At 35.5% G+C, this 20,486-nt stretch overlaps 1 protein-coding gene across 1 annotated transcript in view; it reads left to right on the plus strand.

Moving 5' to 3' along the window:
* The first annotated feature begins 5,316 nt into the window (after positions 1-5,316).
* Positions 5,317-20,486, plus strand: part of LOC134664464 (pituitary homeobox homolog Ptx1) — a 66,980-nt gene continuing 51,810 nt past the window's right edge. The window contains exons 1-2 of the mRNA XM_063521132.1: positions 5,317-5,710; positions 14,983-15,277. Coding sequence (XP_063377202.1) covers positions 15,085-15,277 — 193 coding nt within the window. The 5' untranslated portion in view covers positions 5,317-5,710; positions 14,983-15,084. The remainder of the gene's footprint in view (positions 5,711-14,982; positions 15,278-20,486) is intronic.

Genomic DNA, 20,486 nt, shown 5'->3' on the forward strand with positions numbered 1-20,486 from the left:
TACCCATTACCGAAACAAAGTATCTGCCTACGGTCATTGCGGAAATAACCATATTCGAACCACTGACTAGCCAAACTTTGAAGGCTTAGTGCACTTACCTATATGTTCGACAAAATGCATGTAGACTATCTATATATATAGCATACATACATATCGTGCATATCATAGCAGTTGAATGGTCGGTCAAGTTCAGCCGACACCCTGCGGCTTATGTTCTTAGCTGTAATCTCGTTAATCTTTATGGCTGTTACAGCATGCACTGTTCATACATGTCATATCGTCGTCGACTTACCTACAATGTGTTGTGTTGATGTCAGGAGCTCGGTCAGACCTCTTAGGTTCGGTCTGTTAGCTTTTGCTCTTTGTAAAGTGATACTGCCTTAAATGAATTTTGCATTTTAGTATATTTTGTTCCTTTTTCTCAAACTTACTTAAATTATTAACCACATTATTTTTTCAACTACAGCTACTCACCTTCGAAGTAATCTATCCAATACCTACCTTACATCTTGCGTCCCGGAACAGCATAACAGGGAAGCATGTTCGATTGATATGTGCGGCATTGTAAACGGTGTTCAAATAAACATGTGAAAATATTATGTATGACTAAAGCGCATAATCTCATTAGATCCTTTTTGATTTGGGTGGACACCTGTAGGTATCGTAAAAGACAATTTTTGTTTGTAATATGTTTATTCGAGTTACTTATCATTATTCGATTGAGCTGCATTAGCATTATACTTAATTTATGTAAGTTGGGTGACAATGCTTCAACTGCTCTTAACTTTATCTTTATATCTTCTGTCTGACTTTATCTGTACCTATTATTTTCGTATAAATCGGGATGCCAAATTCTTTTATGGTATCACATTGACACCGTTCTGAAATTAAAATATATAGAAGATAAAAAAAACTGGATATTAGGCACTTGTAATCTTAAGTTAATTTTGTACAAAGATTGAATTATACTTATGTCACCGTATTCTAAAAAAGAATCCTTCAGAGTCACTCAGGTACAGTCGATGTCAAAGATATGTTTACACTTTTGCATCTTACCCCTTTGTAATAAGGCGAAAAATGTAAACATATATTTGACTTCGACTGTACTATCTTGAAACTAGTCTAATTGGATTTTGTTTTCGAGATAATGATCACTTGATGATTTTTATTAATGATACACATTTTTCGGTTTTTATTTCTTTATTAATTTTAATTAAAATAAATGCACATTGCAATATTTATAATGTAAATAAGTGTTTCTACAGTCACATTGAATATTTAATATTAACAAACTTTAAAAAATGACCTGTAAGCACCTCTACTTATACAGCATAATGATATATTAAATTTGGTAGGTACCTAATTATATTATGACTAGCAAGTTTTATTTTACAGGGATTTTAATTATGATATATATAATTTTCTAGAACCTAGTAATTAAGATTGTTTTTCTCGTGTGCAAAGCAGTTATTCACAGCGTGTTATACGTAAGTATTCGTTAAAAACTCCAACTCGATTTGTTATTATTAGTTTGGCTTTACTCACATTGCCTCCCGCTTTTACTTACACGCGCTTTTACTTACATATAAGCGCGCGAGATATACGAGTATGTAATAGGTACCTACCTGTATCAAATCAAAATGATATATTAAAATGTCTGAAAATGGGTCTAAACAATATTTCATTTTGAAAAGAATGCCTAATCATTATACTTAGAATTGTAATATCATTAACTAATTCACTGTCAAAATTTAATATTCAGATGTTATGCAAATCGCTCGCTAAAATGCATAAACACTATACATTACGATATCGTATTACGAGGGGAGCCACCCCAATCTTCATTCTGCTACCCCAAGCGATCGCAAAATATGTCGTACCCAATAAATTCGCATTCGATTACTCCTTCGCTTCGTTGCTGTACAATAACTGCCTTCAAAGAGTATCGATGTATTTTGTTAGTGATGTGCCATCGCTGTATGATAGATGCCGCGGTAGTAGGACGGATGGTCTTTTTTGAGAGGCATCTGCTTCGCTCGATTAGTTTGACAAATTATTGTGGGACGTGTCGATTAAAATATCGCGTTAGTTGACGGGTTAATACGGCAATGCCACTGTCGTTTAGCGACCAATCAGACTAGGCTTAAGGTTGTTGGATCAAAAAGTTTATTTTTGCTTGGTTAGGTAGTAAATAAAAATAAAGTATCTTAATACACCTTAAATTTTGTACTACACGACAACAACATTAATTCGGCTACTGGTTTATTAATGTTTTCAGTACTACCGTCGTCTTCAGTTTTCAAAACAGCTTGTAGTTATATCGGTTATTAGCTAAATCGACTTCTCGTCTGTATATTCTATTCTATTATATTCTATATGGAAAAAGCAGTCGTTAAAGCCGTTTATAAGAATTGGATTACAAAATACATTAAGTACCGTAAAATCAAGTAACTTTAGTACACAACTTACAACTATAGTCCAAATTCAAGTTCCAGTACCTACCTATAATTAGTATTAACTATTTTTCACATTATCTAAGTACCAAAATAAATGTGACGAGTATGTACAAATCATAAAGGCTCGTTAAGAATCAACGTTAAATTAAAATTAAAAACTGATTCGTAGTTGTAATGTAGGACTTTACAGTATCTCATGTTATTCATCATCATCATCATCATCTCAGCCATAAGACGTCCACTGCTGAACATAGGCCTCCCCCTTATGGGGGGTGAATGCCATAATCGCCACGCTTGGCAGGTGGGTTGGCGATCGCAGTCGAGTACACCGAATTTGAGGGAGGACGTTGCTGCCCGTCCACCGGTGGTCTTGGACGTAGTTTAAGGACATACCCGGGTCCACTCATGTTATTAGGTAATTGTATTAGTCTAAATTAGCCTAAATTTGCTTAAGGTACAGACATTTTAAATCTGATAATAGGTAATAAGTAGTAGCAGTAAAGCACTTTATTGTACAAAAAAGAAACACACATCAGAGAGAAACAAACAGGAAATAACACACACATTATTAGTATAGGTTCTCTTCCAGTTAACCTTTGAGCAATTGGGGGAGAATTGAAGATGGTAGACATCCATACTGTACAAAAAGGCATAAAAAAGAAGATATTTAATTTCCTAAAAGAATAGGTATTATTCATGAACCATCCCGACTTGGCTTAAAAATGTATAACAATGTCATACAAAAAACAGCTTTCTAGCATTATTAGACGTATTTCGTAAGCTGAATGCTTCAGAAGTAAACGTGAAATTTTTAGCCTAAGAGATCGTGACGGCCAGACTTACAGGCCTATTCGGATTTCGAGATAATCACAAGATCTAGAGACGATTTAGAGATCAACTAGATCTACATTAGATATCGACTAGATGTGACTTGGATATCTAAGTCATAACTTGTCGAAATCGTTCAAGAGGACCTCCAGAATCGCGGAAACGTCAAATTTGACATATCTATCTTACATATCGTAACTTGTTGAAGTCTAGTAGAAATCTAATTCATTTTCCGAATCGAGCCGTTAATATCTTAATATTATTCGCTTATTGTTGAGGGTACGTACTTTTTTTTCTTTTTAATGACGTTAATAATGATCGAGATTCAGTTTGTTATACATTACTGCAAAAATCTGTGTTTCAACCCTAGCAAGAAGAATTAATGACATGTCATGTGTCATTTTAAAATGTAAATAACTTTGTAGGGTTGTCACTGATATAAAAATATTTAATTATAATGATTTTGTTTTAATTTTTAATCCAGCTTTACGATTATAATAACTCGATTGTAGATCACTTAGATAACACTATCCTTTCATGATAACACAGAACGGGTTTAGGTTAAAAGGTAGTTTTAAGTAAGTATGTGTAATGTGTATGTTTAGTTTTTTTTATTGCAATAATAGTATAGTATTGTAATAATAAATAATAAGGATTTTTCTTAATTTCAAATTACTTTTTTTTCTCGTTTTCATTAAATGTGTAATTTATTTAATAACGTAAATTTTAGAAGTTTTAGACTTTTAATGTATATGCAAAATAATGTACTACAATAATGAATAAAAATGTTTTTGACTTTTAGTGAAGTAAGTTGCGAAGGTTGTAGCACAAAATAAATTCAACTATATATGCTACAACCATGCAGTGCAGTTTTGTTCATGTATGTACTTATTTATTATATTCAATTTATTAAAGAATTACAATAAAATATAAGATTGAAAATTACATAATATATACAGTTACTTTTTTCTTTATTAAAACCCGTTCTTTATTACCTTACTTCTCAATACAACTAACACAATCGATCACATTCCGTTGCCGTCGGCTACCGGCCGCCGGCCGCCGGCTCGGCGTAGCGCGCTTCTTGCAGTTCGTAGCTGCGCGTAGCCTACCGTAGACCCGCGTAGCATTCACAAACGATTTTTTGCCCACTCATTAAAAATTACTTTTATCTATGAATTATTGAAACCGAACTTTTAACATGATACACGTGGAACAAACCGATCCGCGCACAGCGAGTAACGGACGCACCGAAGGCATGCCGCGCGTGCCGCCATATTGTTTCGCGCCCCGCCCCCCATACCGCTTCGTAACACCATTGGGCAAAAACACGACGTAGGCGGGGCGTATCTCACCAAAATGTTGCCAGCTTTTTGAATAAATAATTTCAGTAATTTAAGTAATGAAGGCAATTATGGCGTTGTTTAGCTAAGTTCGCGCGGTAGCGGGAACTTTATATTTATATCGGTCTCTTTATGTACGCCGACGCGGTTAATGCCGCGATCTGTTTGCGTTGTGCCTTATTTATTGCGGACGCTGCACGCCGGCCCGCGATTTAAACTGCAATTATTTTGTACGCTTAAGGAAAACATATTGCACTATTTAAATGAGCGCAGTAAAAATGCTTAGCTGTCGTTGGTATACAATAATACACCTTTTGTATGGGTGCATAATAATAAAGTGTAGTTGGTAACTGCAAGTTTGATGCTATTCTAATAAAAAACAGGAAATCTAAATCTTTTGGTTCTCTTGGTTTTTATTGATATTACCTATAGGTATTATATACTTTGAATGAGAAAAAAGCGCATGGACAAAAGTCATAAATCGTCAACATGAATCGCAATGACGTTGCGTGCCGGCTCGGGCTCGAGTAAACAGTGACGTCACAGAGCGTCACGACAAAAAGTCGATTTTCGCAAGTTCGGCCAGCTGACTGCGCTCGCGCCCCGCTCCCCTCCGCCACGCACTGAAAATTCAGTGCGACGAGATTTCAGCGCGAGCGAGAGAGACAGCGGGGAAGGGCGGTAGAGAGAGAGGGACGGTTACATACGTGTGGGGTTCCGCAAGACGCGCGGTGGGCGGGCGGTCGGATGATGTATAGAGTGGTGGAGTTAGGTTCAAATTGTGCCGGGAAGTGGCCGAGATTAGAGCCCGCGGGCCGCGCCGCGAACGTAAGCCCACTTAAGACTGTTTTTAATACTAGTATTTTTTACGCGATCCCGACAGGATTTAGCGGATAAGCGACGTCGCGATCGTGCTTTGATTTATCGGTTTCGAATTCGGTTTCGGTTGGTGTTTACGCTAGTGGTGACGCTAGTAATCCCGCGGCTTGTCCCAGATTATGACGGATACCGGATTGCGTGTACACACACTGTGAAAATCGCGGAATTATCAGACGCGCTAAGCCAGCTTTTCGCTTGTTAATAGTGAGTACCTACCCATCTTAATTCAGTGAGTGTTCTGCTACGCATGTGTAGGCAGCTTCTGAAATGTTTCACGAAATTACAGTTTCGTACATAAGATTTACTACATTCGTCTGCATACTTTGACATCGAAGGTGGTAAAACAGCACGAATGTACAAGCTTTATTATGGTATGCTGTGATGATGTTTACACACTCATAAACAATACAATAACAACATTTTTAAACCTACACGTTACTGTTAACTCACCGTAGTATTGTCAAACACTTTCCTACACATGACACTGATTTAAAAAATAATAATTGGACTCTTTTAAAAAGATTGTCCTGATTTAAGTTGGTATTATACAAATCCAGTACGTCTGATAAGAAACGGAGAAAAATAAAATAATTTTAAGTAGGTACTTAAATATTAATTGGTCTTGAACGTAATTACAATAAGTACAGTCAAGGAATTTAAATTCCGACCCATTTCGTACTTTGTCACAGTGACAATCAATATGAAAGCCGCTAGAGACCTCATACGGTTGTCACTGTGACAAAGTACGAAATGGGTCGGAATTTAAATTCCTTGACTGTACCTATAGGTATAAATGCCGGTGATGTATTTCACAAAAAATGAATTAGCAATCATGAGGATTTTATCTAGTGACTTCATCAATTCGAACCATGATTTTTTTGACTTTTGCTCGATAGATAAAAATGCATGACGGACAAAGGTCTAAATGCACTTTAAAATTGTGTAACAATTTATGCACAATAGTTAAAAATATGAAAATTGCTTTTAAAAATGTGCATTTCCATTTTTGAGGGAAAACCTCAATGATTACTTCTTTTGTTACAAAATAAAATTCAAAAACATGATATGCGCGCAATACTAATTCTTCTTTTGTATATGATATTTATTTCGTTTATGATATCCGCGGTCCCGAACTCGCACATCCGTCTCGTTCGTGAAAATATTAGGTAGACCCTCTGGCGGTTATCATCTTAGCAAGTTGGAAGATTTGTTATTTCATTATCATTGTCATACTTACCCTTTATTCGCAACAGTAAAATTATAGGCCAAGGTAGGGAACTTCAATTAAAATTAAATTTATTTATTTCAAATTTGTCTTCAGGAAAATCGAAAAATGCTCGTAATAAGTAGTTGGGTCAAACAGAAAACTGTGTTACGTCTTTCCTGTAGACATACACAAGAGTTAAGGGCTTCTTTGTCGTCACACTCTTGTCAGAGTGGTCGTGGTCGTCATGTCAGGGCCGGTGGCAAGCTTCACAATCCGTCGCCATTCCTCCCGTACTGTAGCCCTTCTTGTACATTCATGGAGTGGTTCATTGAATGCACTTTTGACTAGGTCTGACCAACGCATTGGTGACCTACCGCGCCTTGTGCCTTCGACTTTTCCCTGCACTACAAGTCGTTCCACAGATGTATCATCAGTTAAGGGCTATCATGAGTTAAGGGCTATAAAGGTTAATTTTCTTATTTAACCCTTATCCACGTGAAAAGATCCTCCTTTTCTTTGGAGAACTATGATAAAATCATTACTTACATGCCCACAAGCTGTTAACTATTGCCCACAGGAGAGAAAAATGTACAGTTCGCACGAACACTCTAGTTTTCTCTCTCTCTAGGGTTAAATAAGAAAATTAACCTTTATAGCCCTTAACTATTGTGTATGTCTACAGGAAAGACGTAACACAGTTTTCTGTTTGACCCAGTTATTTAACTTCATAAGAACATAAGAACCTTTACAGACTAACGCAGAAGTCTTTTGTGATTATATATTTTAGTCTTTATTTCAAATAAGAATCAATATAAATGTTGTATAAAAACTTATTAAACTAAAATTATACTAAATTAATAAAAAAAAAACCTAAACTACAATAAAAAATCGCCCCTCGGCAAGGTACCGTAGACGCTGGCAGCATTACCTCGCTGAATTGCAATGCTTATGCGTTGTGCGAGGAAGCTGCCAGCCCTACGGTCCCCAGTTACATCCACTAGCCTATTTGCTAATGCGCCGAAAAATTTCAGAGCACCGGGACCCCACGGGCCGAGTGTTTCTACACCAAAAGGGGTAAAACTATATTCTTGCCCGATTATATATGTACATTCAAGGAATTTAGAAAAGTTAAAACAAAATGTGTGTATGTGTGTGTGTTTTTCTTCCTTCCTGAAAAATACTGTAGATTATTATTGGGGTAGGCTCTACTGCATTACCTTATATGCCAACTCGTAGGCTAGTTCATAAAAAGTATGTACTTACATAATATTTAGATCAGCCGATAATAATTATTATTAATAATATAATGATTCAGGTTTTATTTTGGCAAGGTGTACTTCACAAAGTAAATTTTTATTATTTCACGGGTATTTACACACACTCTGTTCAATATTAATATCTGACTGATTATTATTACAAGCTTTTCTTAAGAAGCAAAAGCAATTAAGCTTTTTACAAAATTGGTAATTATTGTAAAAAAATATACTTTTATTTATAGTAGGTAAAAAATATAGTACAGTAGAGTCCGGTTAGTACGACTTCGCATATAACAACCAACCGCTTATAGCGACGTAAGTATAGGCACTTGTTTGGTTTTAGTACAAACTTCTATGAAAGTACAACCGTTTAGTACAAGTCCGCTTATAACGACCGACCGCTTTTAACGACGGAATTTGACACAAAATCCTTCCGGTAAGTCCGGTTACAACAACGAGCGACGTAGTTTTTACAAATAAATTGTTAGTGAGAAACTTACTCCATCCCGCGCACTCAACTCCCCTCCCCCCTTTGCCTATAATCTTGCAAACAAAATAAAACCTGATTCACATTATTGATTTGAGCTTAAACTTCATGTTCACATTTTATGAAAGTTGGGTGACAATGCAATATTTCTGTACCTTCGAGCTGATCTGATGATGGACTCAGGAGGTGACCATTAGGAACTGTATGACTAAACACATCTTAATTGAGTTTGGGTTTGTAAGAATTGTCTCGCTGTCTGTATAAGCTGCTTGTTGAAACAAAAGTACACAGTCAGCGATAAAAGCCTGAGTGAAAAATAAAATGTATTTTTTTTCGATGTACGATTGTCATCTTGATTAGATTCCCAAGAATTCCCACTTTTCATTTACGAGATTTGAGTAATTTGCGGATGATGAGTCGCGTTGCCTACAAAAGTACCTTCTTCTAAACACACAAAAGTCTCTCCATTGAAGACAAAGTGTTGTAATACTAACGTAAATAAATATTTTAATTGAAATGTTTCTTTTTTCTTTGTTTATCGCATATGTATTAATAAATACAAAATGATGTAATTATTTTGATTAAAAAATATAATTTATTCTAGCAGTTCGTTTAGTGCGACGTCCGGTTAGTACGACGTAATATCAGCGGTCCCTTGGGCGTCGTTATAACCGGACTCTAAGTACTGTATTTATTTACTTACTTACAAAAAATATTTAGTTTCATAATCCCATTAGCAGTAAAGTGTCAACATGTAAAATACTTCTATTTTAGCAATGAAAAGTAGTGAAATCCCATCAAAAACTCTTTTCTATGTAAAATAATGCCAAGAAAAGACCATATGGCTCGCACTGTCAAAAACTTATCAGATCTAATGTAGAGCCAAGCTTTTAACTCTACACACCCTAATTACATTTCTGACCGCAGCTGCACTACTAGTACGAACGCGTCGGTGTTATTATCAATGTCCATAGTAAAATGAATGGTAGTGCTGCTGTCGTTGGAAATGGACTGTCACCTTAAGTCTATAAGCCTAAACTTCATAAACTCTATATACACCTTGGTCAAAATATGTGGTTTGGCCGTTTCGTTACCGACCGTGACCTGGGAGCACCTGATCATTACTTTTCTGTTATGCAATATTCTTGTAGTACCGAAACGGCCAACCCTTTCACTAAGGTGTAGAGTTTGTGAAGGGCTTGTAGACTTAGAAGTTCGCTCTCAACGCGAGTGTAACTCTGGACTAAAGTTGCAAGCGCCTCTATGCTGCAGTAATTGCATAACATCAGGCGGTCCGTACGCTTATTTGCCACTCTCGTGGTATAAAAAAAGATAGAGATAGGCATGGAAAATATTTTAGCGTTTGTATATATACACCACGTTTGGATAAATTACAACTGTGCTAATTTGAATACGTAGATGGTCTGAAATTACATAGAGATCTTATTCTACAACATGCCATTCTAATGAAAACCACGTCTCCGTTTCTACTCTATATTTATCCATACAAAAATAATGCTCTCAAGATTGCATCTAAACGGTTACTTACATATGTAACGCTATCTGATCATTGACAACGCGATACCATATCAGCTGATAGACCGGATCATATCAATATTTGAGTGCTCGGGGACTATTCTTGAATCGGTCTATACATAAACAGATAAAATATTAAAAAGTAAAACAACATTTGAAGTTTTATTTGTATTTGTAACGTGCGTTACAAATATAAAACTTGCGGCCCGATTCGAACGTTAAGATACGTCAATTAATAGAAATAGAAACGATATGGATTAGATATGTCAGTGTCAAATGTAACAAACAAAAACGTGTTTCTTCAAACAAAAACGTCACTTTTGACACTGACATATCTAATCCATATCGTTTCTAGATCTATTAATTATACGTACGTATGTATCTTAAAGTTCAAATTTGTCAGTAGAACCTTTGTTTATGGATTAATGGGATGCATGAACGAAATAGATAATATTTGATGAATTTGAAGTTAATAATAGTTATTAGGCACATACCTAACTATATCAATAAAGTGTCTTTTAGAATGTTGCGTTGGTAATGATTATTATACTGACCTGTTCATAGTTATGGATAATAAGAACGTACATTTGGGCAATGACAATTGAGTGTAATAGAGAGGTAAAGTCTAAGAAAAAAACGTGCCCCTTAGTTTCACATCCAAAACAGATGGCGCTGTACTGCGCCATATGTTTTGTGGTCACTGAGTCAAACGTGAACTTTTAACAATCAGAGCTACCGCAAAATATATAGAGATGTACTTACAGCGCCATCTCGTTGGCCTGTCAAATTCAAAGCACGAAATTGTCTTAGATTTTAAGCATCTTCCTCAATGTATCTTCGATTTGGGTATGATACTGCCGTATTCGAACTTCAAGATATTCACAAGAGACGACACGTACTAGATCCATTCTAGATACGTTATAGTTTAGATATCAACTAGTTTTCTTTTGCAGCACAATTCGGGCAACCAATGTCACTTTTACGTTAGATAGAGTAAGATATCTATTAGATGTGAATTGGATCTCTAAGTCATATTCTGTGGAAATCGTTCAAGAGTATCTCCAGAATCGCGCAAATGTCAAATTTGACAGGTTAGATCTTAAACATATCGTTATCGTATCTTGGTGATGTCTAATAGATGTCTATTTCAAAATCTGAATCGGGCACAGAATCAAAATTTTTTTTCATGTTGTAATTATGAAAAAAAGTCAGCAGCGATTTTGATAACTCACGCAGTGCAAGTGTTATTTTAAACGTCAAACTTCTATGAAATTATGACGTATAAATAACACTTGCACTGTGTGGGTTATCAAAATCGCTGCAGACTTTTCTTGGTCTAACTCTACACGGTAATGAATTACCAACCAGTAACTATTACCTACATACTTTATTATAATTTATAACAAAGAAAGACGAGCATTATTTATTATAAAGTATTAACGTAGTATTATTTATCATTACTTAGCAAAAGATAGCAAAGCCATATAATAAACTGCTTATTTTAGGTTTTATTGCTGTGCTGTCTACTATCTTATGATTTAGAGTAGACTCCTTTCTAGTAGTATTCGTCAATAGATAATTGGCACAGATACAATAAAAATGGTTGGAGTAAGTCGTTTTTTTGTGTTGTGAACTCAAAATAATAAGTATGGGATCAATTGATAACTCGAATAGTGTTGAGGAGATTCAACACGTAGCTACTCGTAGTACCCATTTCAGTAGACTATGATGTGTGGCCCAGATATCTACCTACGGAATAATATTCGTAAAACATTGACAAAATAATGAATCAGACACATTTTTAATAAGGAATCTTTAATAAGGAATAAAGGTAAACAGTATATTCACAATAACATTTTTTATTTATTTACAGTACATAATTTAATATTCGTTATAGTATTACTATATTCATTACTTTATTTCATAGCGATAAATGTATTAAACTAAATGGCATGAGTACCATCAGCAGCAAAAGTGCAAGGCGACTTTATCAATGGATTCATTCATATAGTCAGACCGTAAAAAGTCTGCAGCGATTTTGATAGACCACGCAGTGCATGCAAGTGTCATTTTAACCGTCAAACTTCTATGAAATTATGACGTATACATAACACTTACACTGCGTGGGCTATCAATCCGCTGCAGACTTTGTTTGGTGCGACTATAATTTCTCCATGCAATATCACAGCTCACTGTACATGCGGGTTTTATGTTGACATGTCTTTGTTTTTTTATTAATTAAATTATCTTGAATTAAAATAGGTACTTTAGAGATTCTTTATCTGCGGCAGCGAGGACTGGTTCGAGTAAAATTCGAATGAAATCGCGTTTTAATAGAGCAGCCACTTTCGCCAACTTAAATCTTTTGGCTTAAAAAAGGCTTTGCGTTGGTTTAAAGGGCTAAGAGAGGCTCAGCCGGCTCGATTGCTGCCTTTGGCTTTGCTCAATTACTCACCGCCGAGTCAAGATTAGTACTGCCGACGTCAGACCGTTTTCAATTCAACTCGCTGAAAATACGAGCCGTATTTGCGTAGTGAGAGTTTCGAGTTTTGTGACACTTCCTTACTTAACATGAAGGTCTTTGACCTTTTATTTATAAGAGTTCGGGTTTTAGAACCTTTGAAAATATACTTGTATTTCGCTACGATTGTATACGATGTATGATGAGGATATCTTTTTGTCAACATGAAATATATGTCATTAACATTAACATTGAGGTATACTTACATTGATTTGAACGCCGTATACTCTGTGAAAGTGTCAACTTAAACAACGTGTACCTAAACATAAAATAAGTGTATAGAAGTAAAAATATCTTTATTAAATTATTGTGAATAATTAAAAAATATTAATATTTGTCGTTTGTTATCGGATACTATTGGAAATGTCAATTGTTTGTGTACCTAGTAGTCGTAGTTATATTTTTAAATTGCATTACGCTCAAACTGTAAATTATGTAATGTTCCGATTTTGAAAAAAAAAGACGTTTTCCTAAACAATAATATCGTTTGCTTAATGTCACTTGGCCCACTTGATCTTATAACCTTGATAGTCGAGGAATACCTACTACAGGTAGTTTATGAGACACAAAGCTAAGGCTAGGCAGGCGTGGTGAAGTTAATTACTCGCTTTAATTAAATCTTGTTATACCAACTAGATTAGCTTTCACTTACCTGGTTATATTAGACTCTGACTCTGGCTTACCTTTGCTTTTATTAGACATACTGATATACCAATATCTGCGGCTAAGAAACTAAATTTCTGACAGGTTTCAATAGGGCCTTTGATTGACAAGTCAAATCAGCTTCCGTTTCAGAATTTTCAAAACCCTCAAATGGGTGCCCTCGATGCATTACCTGGCACCGTATTTAAGAAATATTTCGCTTAAAATTTAGTTATTTCTTCGCAAGTGTAATCAAAAACATTGTAACCGGGGGTAAGAATATTGCAAACTCGGGTATTGAGACGAAAAGTGTCTAGATTGCCCTATTATAATACTTATTATGTTTCCATTCTGTGCATAAAGTAATTCATTAAAAAATTTCTTGTGAATAAATGACAATTCAATTCAATTCAATTAACAACATTTATTTGCTCATTCTTTGTCCTAAAAAGTTACATTTCTTAGCTAATCCTTTTAATTTCAAAACACATCTATGCACCCCAATATGCTGTAAATCAAGCCAAGTCATTTTGAACGTTAAAAGTGTTAAAACCTATTTTAAACTCCATTCAATAGGTCATTTATCGCCTACCGCAGCCGCCACAGCTTCTCTTTTTGCTGAATATTGAATTCTCGGTGCAGAAATGTAAAAAAGCCCGTTAAAGGCATAAATCAGTTAACGTAGTCGTTCTATCTACGCTATGCGAGTGAATTTTATGTGCTTAAAACTCACTGACATGTTTGAAATATGAAAGTTGTATATCCCTCTGTTTATGAGGCTGGATATCTGTTGTTTGAGCAACGTTAAATCAACTTGATAGTTTACTTGACTAGCCTAAATTGTGTCATATTCTGGACTTTCTCTTCCGTTAATTTAATATTTTTCAAGTTAGTGTTTACTTGATACTGTAAGTATAAAATAAGTTGATAGGAATGTTACTAAATACATTTAATATGAGATTTGAAAACGTTTGAAAGTAAGTAATAATACTCGTATATTTATAAGTATGTTGAGTAGGTACTTGTTACGTACAAACTTTATTTTATTAGAAAAATGACCCTGATAGTTATAGCCAGTACACATTTTCTATTTGTATGACACGGATTTTTATGCCCAAGCAGAAAAATAACTTCATTATACAGAAGGTTTGTCTGACAGTCACTGATTGTCTGCCTTGGAACTGACAATAATTTTATTAGGATAGATTACATATTTATACTTAAACAAAAACAGGCAAATTGAAGTAACTGTTGTAAATTAATCCACCATCACGTCCATCACACTATTATTATCAATTAATGTAAATCTGTGTGCAATTGTGCAGCCAGCCTTAAGGTTAGTTATCCCATGCCCCAATGCAATGACCTTCGATATGTACTAAACTAAGGGTAGTTTTCTAATATTTCTTGTAGCTTATCAAGTTATCATATTGACAACAACGGCTGTATTAGTGGAAGCCAAAGTGGCCAAATACATTGCAACTCACACACTTATTACCACAGGATATCCCGTTTCTCCCTAGTTAGACTTTTTTAAAGTAAATTTTGTATTAAAGGAAATAATGGAAAAATTACGCTTCCGGCAGGACTTGAACCTGCAACCTTCTGCAAGGTTCTGGTAGGCTTCCGTAGCTCAATTGGCAGAGCTAACGCACGGATTGCGGAGGTTGCGGGTTTAAGTCCTGCCGGAAGCATAACTTTTCCATTATTTCCTTTAATATAAAATTTGGAATATCGCTTGCAGACGTATCTGCATGTTTAAAAAAAAATGATTAGTTAATAGTAATTAGTTTAAAGTAAGTAAGTTTTATTTGTATTTTGTTCTAGAACCCAATGCGCTGCGCATAAGCGTGTTGTATTGTTACCCCCTCGACCCCGTCCGGCCTCACCATTCACCTCCGCGTGTACAAAGAGGCGCTGGCGGCCGGCATGGAGCCGCTGAGCGAGGGCCTGTGCCTGTCGGAGCTGGAGCTGCACGGGGGGCACCTGCACGAGTCGGTGGCGGCGTCCGTGGGCTCCGCCATCTCCAGCCTCATGGCGCCGCTGCACCACGAGCCCCAGCACACGCCGCTGCACGCCCACGCGCCGCCCCTACACCACGAGCCGCTTGAAAAGCTTAAACGTAAGTTTATATTAATAAATTAACTGCAATTTTTATAAATTTTATATTAAAGGAAAAAACAACAAACACAACAAACAACAAATTTATTTAAGGGTCAGATGGCAGTCGCTTTCGTAAAAACTAGTACCTACGCCAATTCCTGGGATTAGTTGCCAAGCGGACCCCAGGCTCCCATTAGCCGTGGCACAATGCCGGGACAACGCCAGGAAGAAGATTAAAGGAAAAATGGAAAAATTTAGCCTTCCGGCAAGACTTGAATCCGCAACCTGCGTGCGTTTGCTCTAACCGATTGCGCTACGGAAGCCTGCCGAATCTTATAATATCACTCGAATAGCTGAAAATATCGCTCGAAGACATATCTGCTTGTTTAAAAATTGGTTTAACTGCAATTGTCTCTTTATGAGGACTTTCGGCCGGTTGAAAATTAGATCGCAAAGGGACACTGTTGTATTGGAGCTTAATGCACTAATGATAATTCTAATGAAGTGATATTCTAGTTTTCTTACTCATATCAAAGATTTATATATTTTGCGGAAATTATTACTTAAAGATCCTCTAAGAGCTTGTCCTAAACTGAGCAACATAAGCTGTAATTACGTCAATTACGAAGATATTTAGGGGATCACTTTCACTTTCACCATATCAGATTCAGTTCTCAAACACCTTACACATAGCTTGCTTCGCTTAGTTCGGAATTCTATAGCACATGTGAACATAATTATGTATAAAATGTAAATGCAAACTGCCGCAGATAATGTGAAATGGAAATCGCCGCTAAGCTCCGATAGATGAATTTTAGTGAAATACATCGCAAACGATCTATTCAGGAACGTTCTATATTGGCAAATAAATCCCGTTTTAAACTCCATCGGGCTTGTAAATAAAATAAAGGGGACTTTTCGTCCGTGATCCGCGGCGAGCATTCGATGAAGTCGTTCCTTTGTTTGTTTTATTTTTATGAAGATGTGTAGCTCCTCGGAGATGGGATGTGGGATACGGCGAGGGTAAATAAATAGGGTGCTTTCGATTTTACTTAAAAAACGTAATTGGGTTCTTGGCGTTGATGAAATTAGTTTCAGCAACGCCGAGAAAAGACTGGATATAGGTTAGATACTTTTCTTATTCGCGTGTTACGTAAGTATTTTCGTAGCATGGCAATGTAAAATCAAATAAATAATTTTATTCACGAATATATATTCAATAACACTATACCTGCAGAATGTGCCCAGGGTGCGTAGCCAACATACCAATCGTCAACGCTCTGTGGCGTAGAAAAAGATAGATAAGATATATCCCTCTCTATCACTCTACCATATTAGTGCAACAGTGACAGTTGCGTTAACTTCGTTCGTAACGGAGCGTTAACGATTGGCATGTTGGTTATGCAGCCAGCACCTGTATCAATTAAAGAAATTATGTTTTACTTTTACACACGTTACACTGAGAATTTAAGTATTCATGTCATTGCTTTGATACATTACCCACTATTACCGAAATTAAAGGGGTCAATGGTGGATTGCTGTATGGTTTTATCTATTCTACTGACAATGACACGGATGGCTGCCCATCATTTAATGAACAATATCTTAAAAAAACATTTTATAGATCAAGTGCACATATTACCATACACTAAGTATACCATGTACCATGTACCATAAAACTCATATAATTTCGAATCAATACAGTTTATACAACAATTTTATAGCAATAATCATCGATTGTTGTCACACGTGTTTTAGTATTATTCACGACACAATCGTGACGAAATTGCGAGCGTCACACGTCATCAGCGTGACGACCGTGACGGGGACGCACTTGCCGCGTTTGTATACAAAATTAGGGATTATTCTGTTTCGGTGACACGCAATTTTATCTTTTATCCGGGCCCGTGCCAATTTTATCATGACGCTTTCAAATTCACTGTGCATTATACAATAACATACGCGCTGGCGTCCTGATGTTGATGTTGATTTACCCGTATTTTGTGTAAAATAACATTTAGGTATAAAAATATCTACATGATTGAAATGTTTTTTTTTTAATGAAGCTTCTGAGAAGTATGCTGGCTTGCATTATAATAATCTATATACAGGGTGATTCATGAGACGTGAGCAGGACTAATCCTGAACACTCAGTAACTGATAATTGACCGATCACCGTCGTATTTAGGTGAAACAACCACAATTTTTCCTATTTTTTAACTTTTTGGTGAGGGCAAATTTAATTCTCTACAATCATGGTTACCCTACAATACCCATTTAATAACCATAAAACCTCTTTAACCGTAATGACAGCATTTGATTACGAAGAAATAAACTGTCAAACTTGAGTGAGATACGAGTTTTCAAAAGTAACCAGACCGTGATGACAGTGATGACAATCAATTTGACACAGAATATTAGTAGTTTAGTATTCTAATTTTAGGGTGACCATGCATGTCGTAAATAAATTTATTAATTTTTTTTTTCAACACGAGTAGAAAATTAACGTTATCCTCACCAATACTGATACGAAACAGTTGCTTATAATTTACAAAAGGCGCAGTCTTAGTTCTGCTCACGTCTCCTGAATCATCCTGTATATAAATGCAAGTGTCCTGACTGACTGACTGACTGACTGATTCATCAACGCAGAGCCGAAACTACAAAAGCCAGAAAGTTGAAATTTGCACACCAGATTGCATTTATAAAGTGTACAAGAGATAAGAAGCGATTTTGAGAAATTCAACCCCTAAGGGGGTTAAAAAGGGGATGAAAGTTTGTATGGGGTTAAAGTTTTCTTTTAAGCTAGGAATTTGAAACTTCGTAAAAAGATTTATTATTAAAATACAAGAAAAATAATTTCAGCATTTTTGAAAATTCATCCCCTAAGGTGGTGAAAAAGGGGTTGAAAGTTTGTATGGATATCAAAAAATTTTTTGAGTAGTGAACTTGACTCTTTGTATTTAGGGATATTATTAGAAGACAGGAAAAGTAATTTCAGCGTTTTGTAAAATTCATCCCCTAACAGGGTTAAAAAGGGGTTGAAAATTTTAATCTATTACAAATGCTTTGGAACTTCTTAGAAAGGCATAATAGCCGATTACAAAAAAAGTGATTGCAAAGTTTTTGGGAATTCAACCCCTAAGGGGGTTAAAAAGGGGATGAAAGTTCGTCTTCGGGTGCAAATTTTATTTTAAGGTAGGAACTTGAAACTTTGTAAAAAAATATCCAGTTCAAATACAAGAAAACTAATTTCAGCGTTTTAGAAAATTCATCCCCCAAGGTGGTGAAAAAGGGGTAGAAAGTTTGTATGGATATCATAAATTTTTTCGAGCGTGGGACTTGAATCTTTGTATTTGGGGATATTATTAAAAGACAATAAAAGTAAATTCAGCGTTTTGTAAAATTCATCGCCTAACAGGGTTAAAAAGGGGATGAAAGTTTGTATGGGGTTAAAGTTTTCTTTTGAGTTAGGAATTTGAAACTTCGTTAAAAGATATAATGTTAAAATACAAGAAAACTAATTTCAGCGTTTTTGATAATTCATCCCCTAAGGTGGTGAAAAATGGGTTGAAAATTTGTATGGATATCAAAAATTTTTTCGAGTGTGGGACTTGAATATTATTAAAAGACAGGAAAAGTAATTACAGCGTTTTGTAAAATTCATCCCCTAACAGGGTTAAAAAGGGGTTAAAAGTTTGAATCCATTACAAATGGTTTTGAAACTTTTTAGAAAGGCATAATAGCCGATTACAAAAAAAGTGATTGCAACGTTTTTGGAATTTCAACCAATAAGGGGGTTAAAAAGGGGATGAAAGTTCGTCTGCGGGTGCAAATTTTATTTTAAGCAAGGAACTTGAAACTTTGTGAAAACGTTTTAAATTAAAATACAAGAAAACTAATTTCAGCGTTTTTGAAAATTCATCCCCTAAGGCGGTGAAAAAAGGGTTGAAAGTTTGTATGGATATCAAACATTTTTTCGAGCGCGGGACTTGAATCTTTGTATTTGGGGATACTATTAGAAGACAATAAAAGTAATTTCAGCGTTTTGTAAAATTCATCCCCTAACAGGGTTAAAATGGGTTTCAAAGTTTGAATCCATTACAAATGCTTTGAAAATTCTTAGAAAGGCTTAAAAGCCGATTACAAAAAAAAGCAATTGCAACGTTCTTGGAAATTCAACCCCTAAGGGGGTTAAAAAGGGGATGAAAGTTCGTCTTGAGGTGCAAATATTATTTCAAAATAGGACTTGAAACTTTGCAAAAAGGTATTAAATTAAACAACAAGAAAAATAATTTCAGCGTTTTTGAAAATTCATCCCCTAAGGTGGTGAAAAAGGGGTTGAAAATTTGTTTGGATATCAAAATTTTTTTCGAACGCGGGACTTGAATCTTTGTATTTGGGGATATTATTAAAAGACAGGAAAAGTAATTTCAGCGTTTTGTAAAATTCATCCCTTAACAGGGTTAAAAAGGGGTTGAAAGTTTGAATCCATTACAAATGCTTTGAAACTTCTTAGAAAGGCATAATACCTGATTACAAAAAAAAAATCGAGTGCAACGTTCTTGGAAATTCAACCCCTGAGGGGGTTAAAGAGAGGATGAAAGTTCGTCTTGGGGTGCAAATTTTATTTTAAGCTAGGAACTTGAAACTTTGCAAAAAGGTATTAACTTAAAATACAAGAAAACTGAAAATTCATCCTCTAACGTGGTGCAAAAGGAGTTGAAAGTTTGTATGAATATCAAACATTTTTTTCAACCTTTCCAGTTAGGAACTTCAAACATGGTAAAAGGGCATTAACAATATATTAAAAGTTTGTATTGTAAAGTTTGCATCGATGAAAATTATAGGTACTCAAGATGTAAAATGTTCAAGATAAGAGTCCACGCGGACGAAGTCGCGGGCAACAGCTAGTTGTTTATAAATGTAAGTATATGATGCACGCCTGTAACCCGTTTTAATTTAGTATGTATAACCTAGAAGTTATATTCTAGGTACGAAACATAACGCCTTTAAACAGGATCAGTACATGATCGCATATTTAAAATACCTACGATACGATATCAATAACAAATGGTTACTATTTTTAAAGTTCAAATTGGCCTTCAGATAGAGCACGAAAAGGCCGACTTCCGCTTGAAACATCTTTAGTTAAATATAACAATCCTAAACCGTAGTCACCGATACCCTCTATAAAAACAATTTTTTTAATGCCTAATGTAAAGGGC

The sequence above is a fragment of the Cydia fagiglandana genome, chromosome 1 (genome assembly GCF_963556715.1).
Source record: "Cydia fagiglandana chromosome 1, ilCydFagi1.1, whole genome shotgun sequence".
Lineage (NCBI taxonomy): Eukaryota > Metazoa > Arthropoda > Insecta > Lepidoptera > Tortricidae > Cydia > Cydia fagiglandana.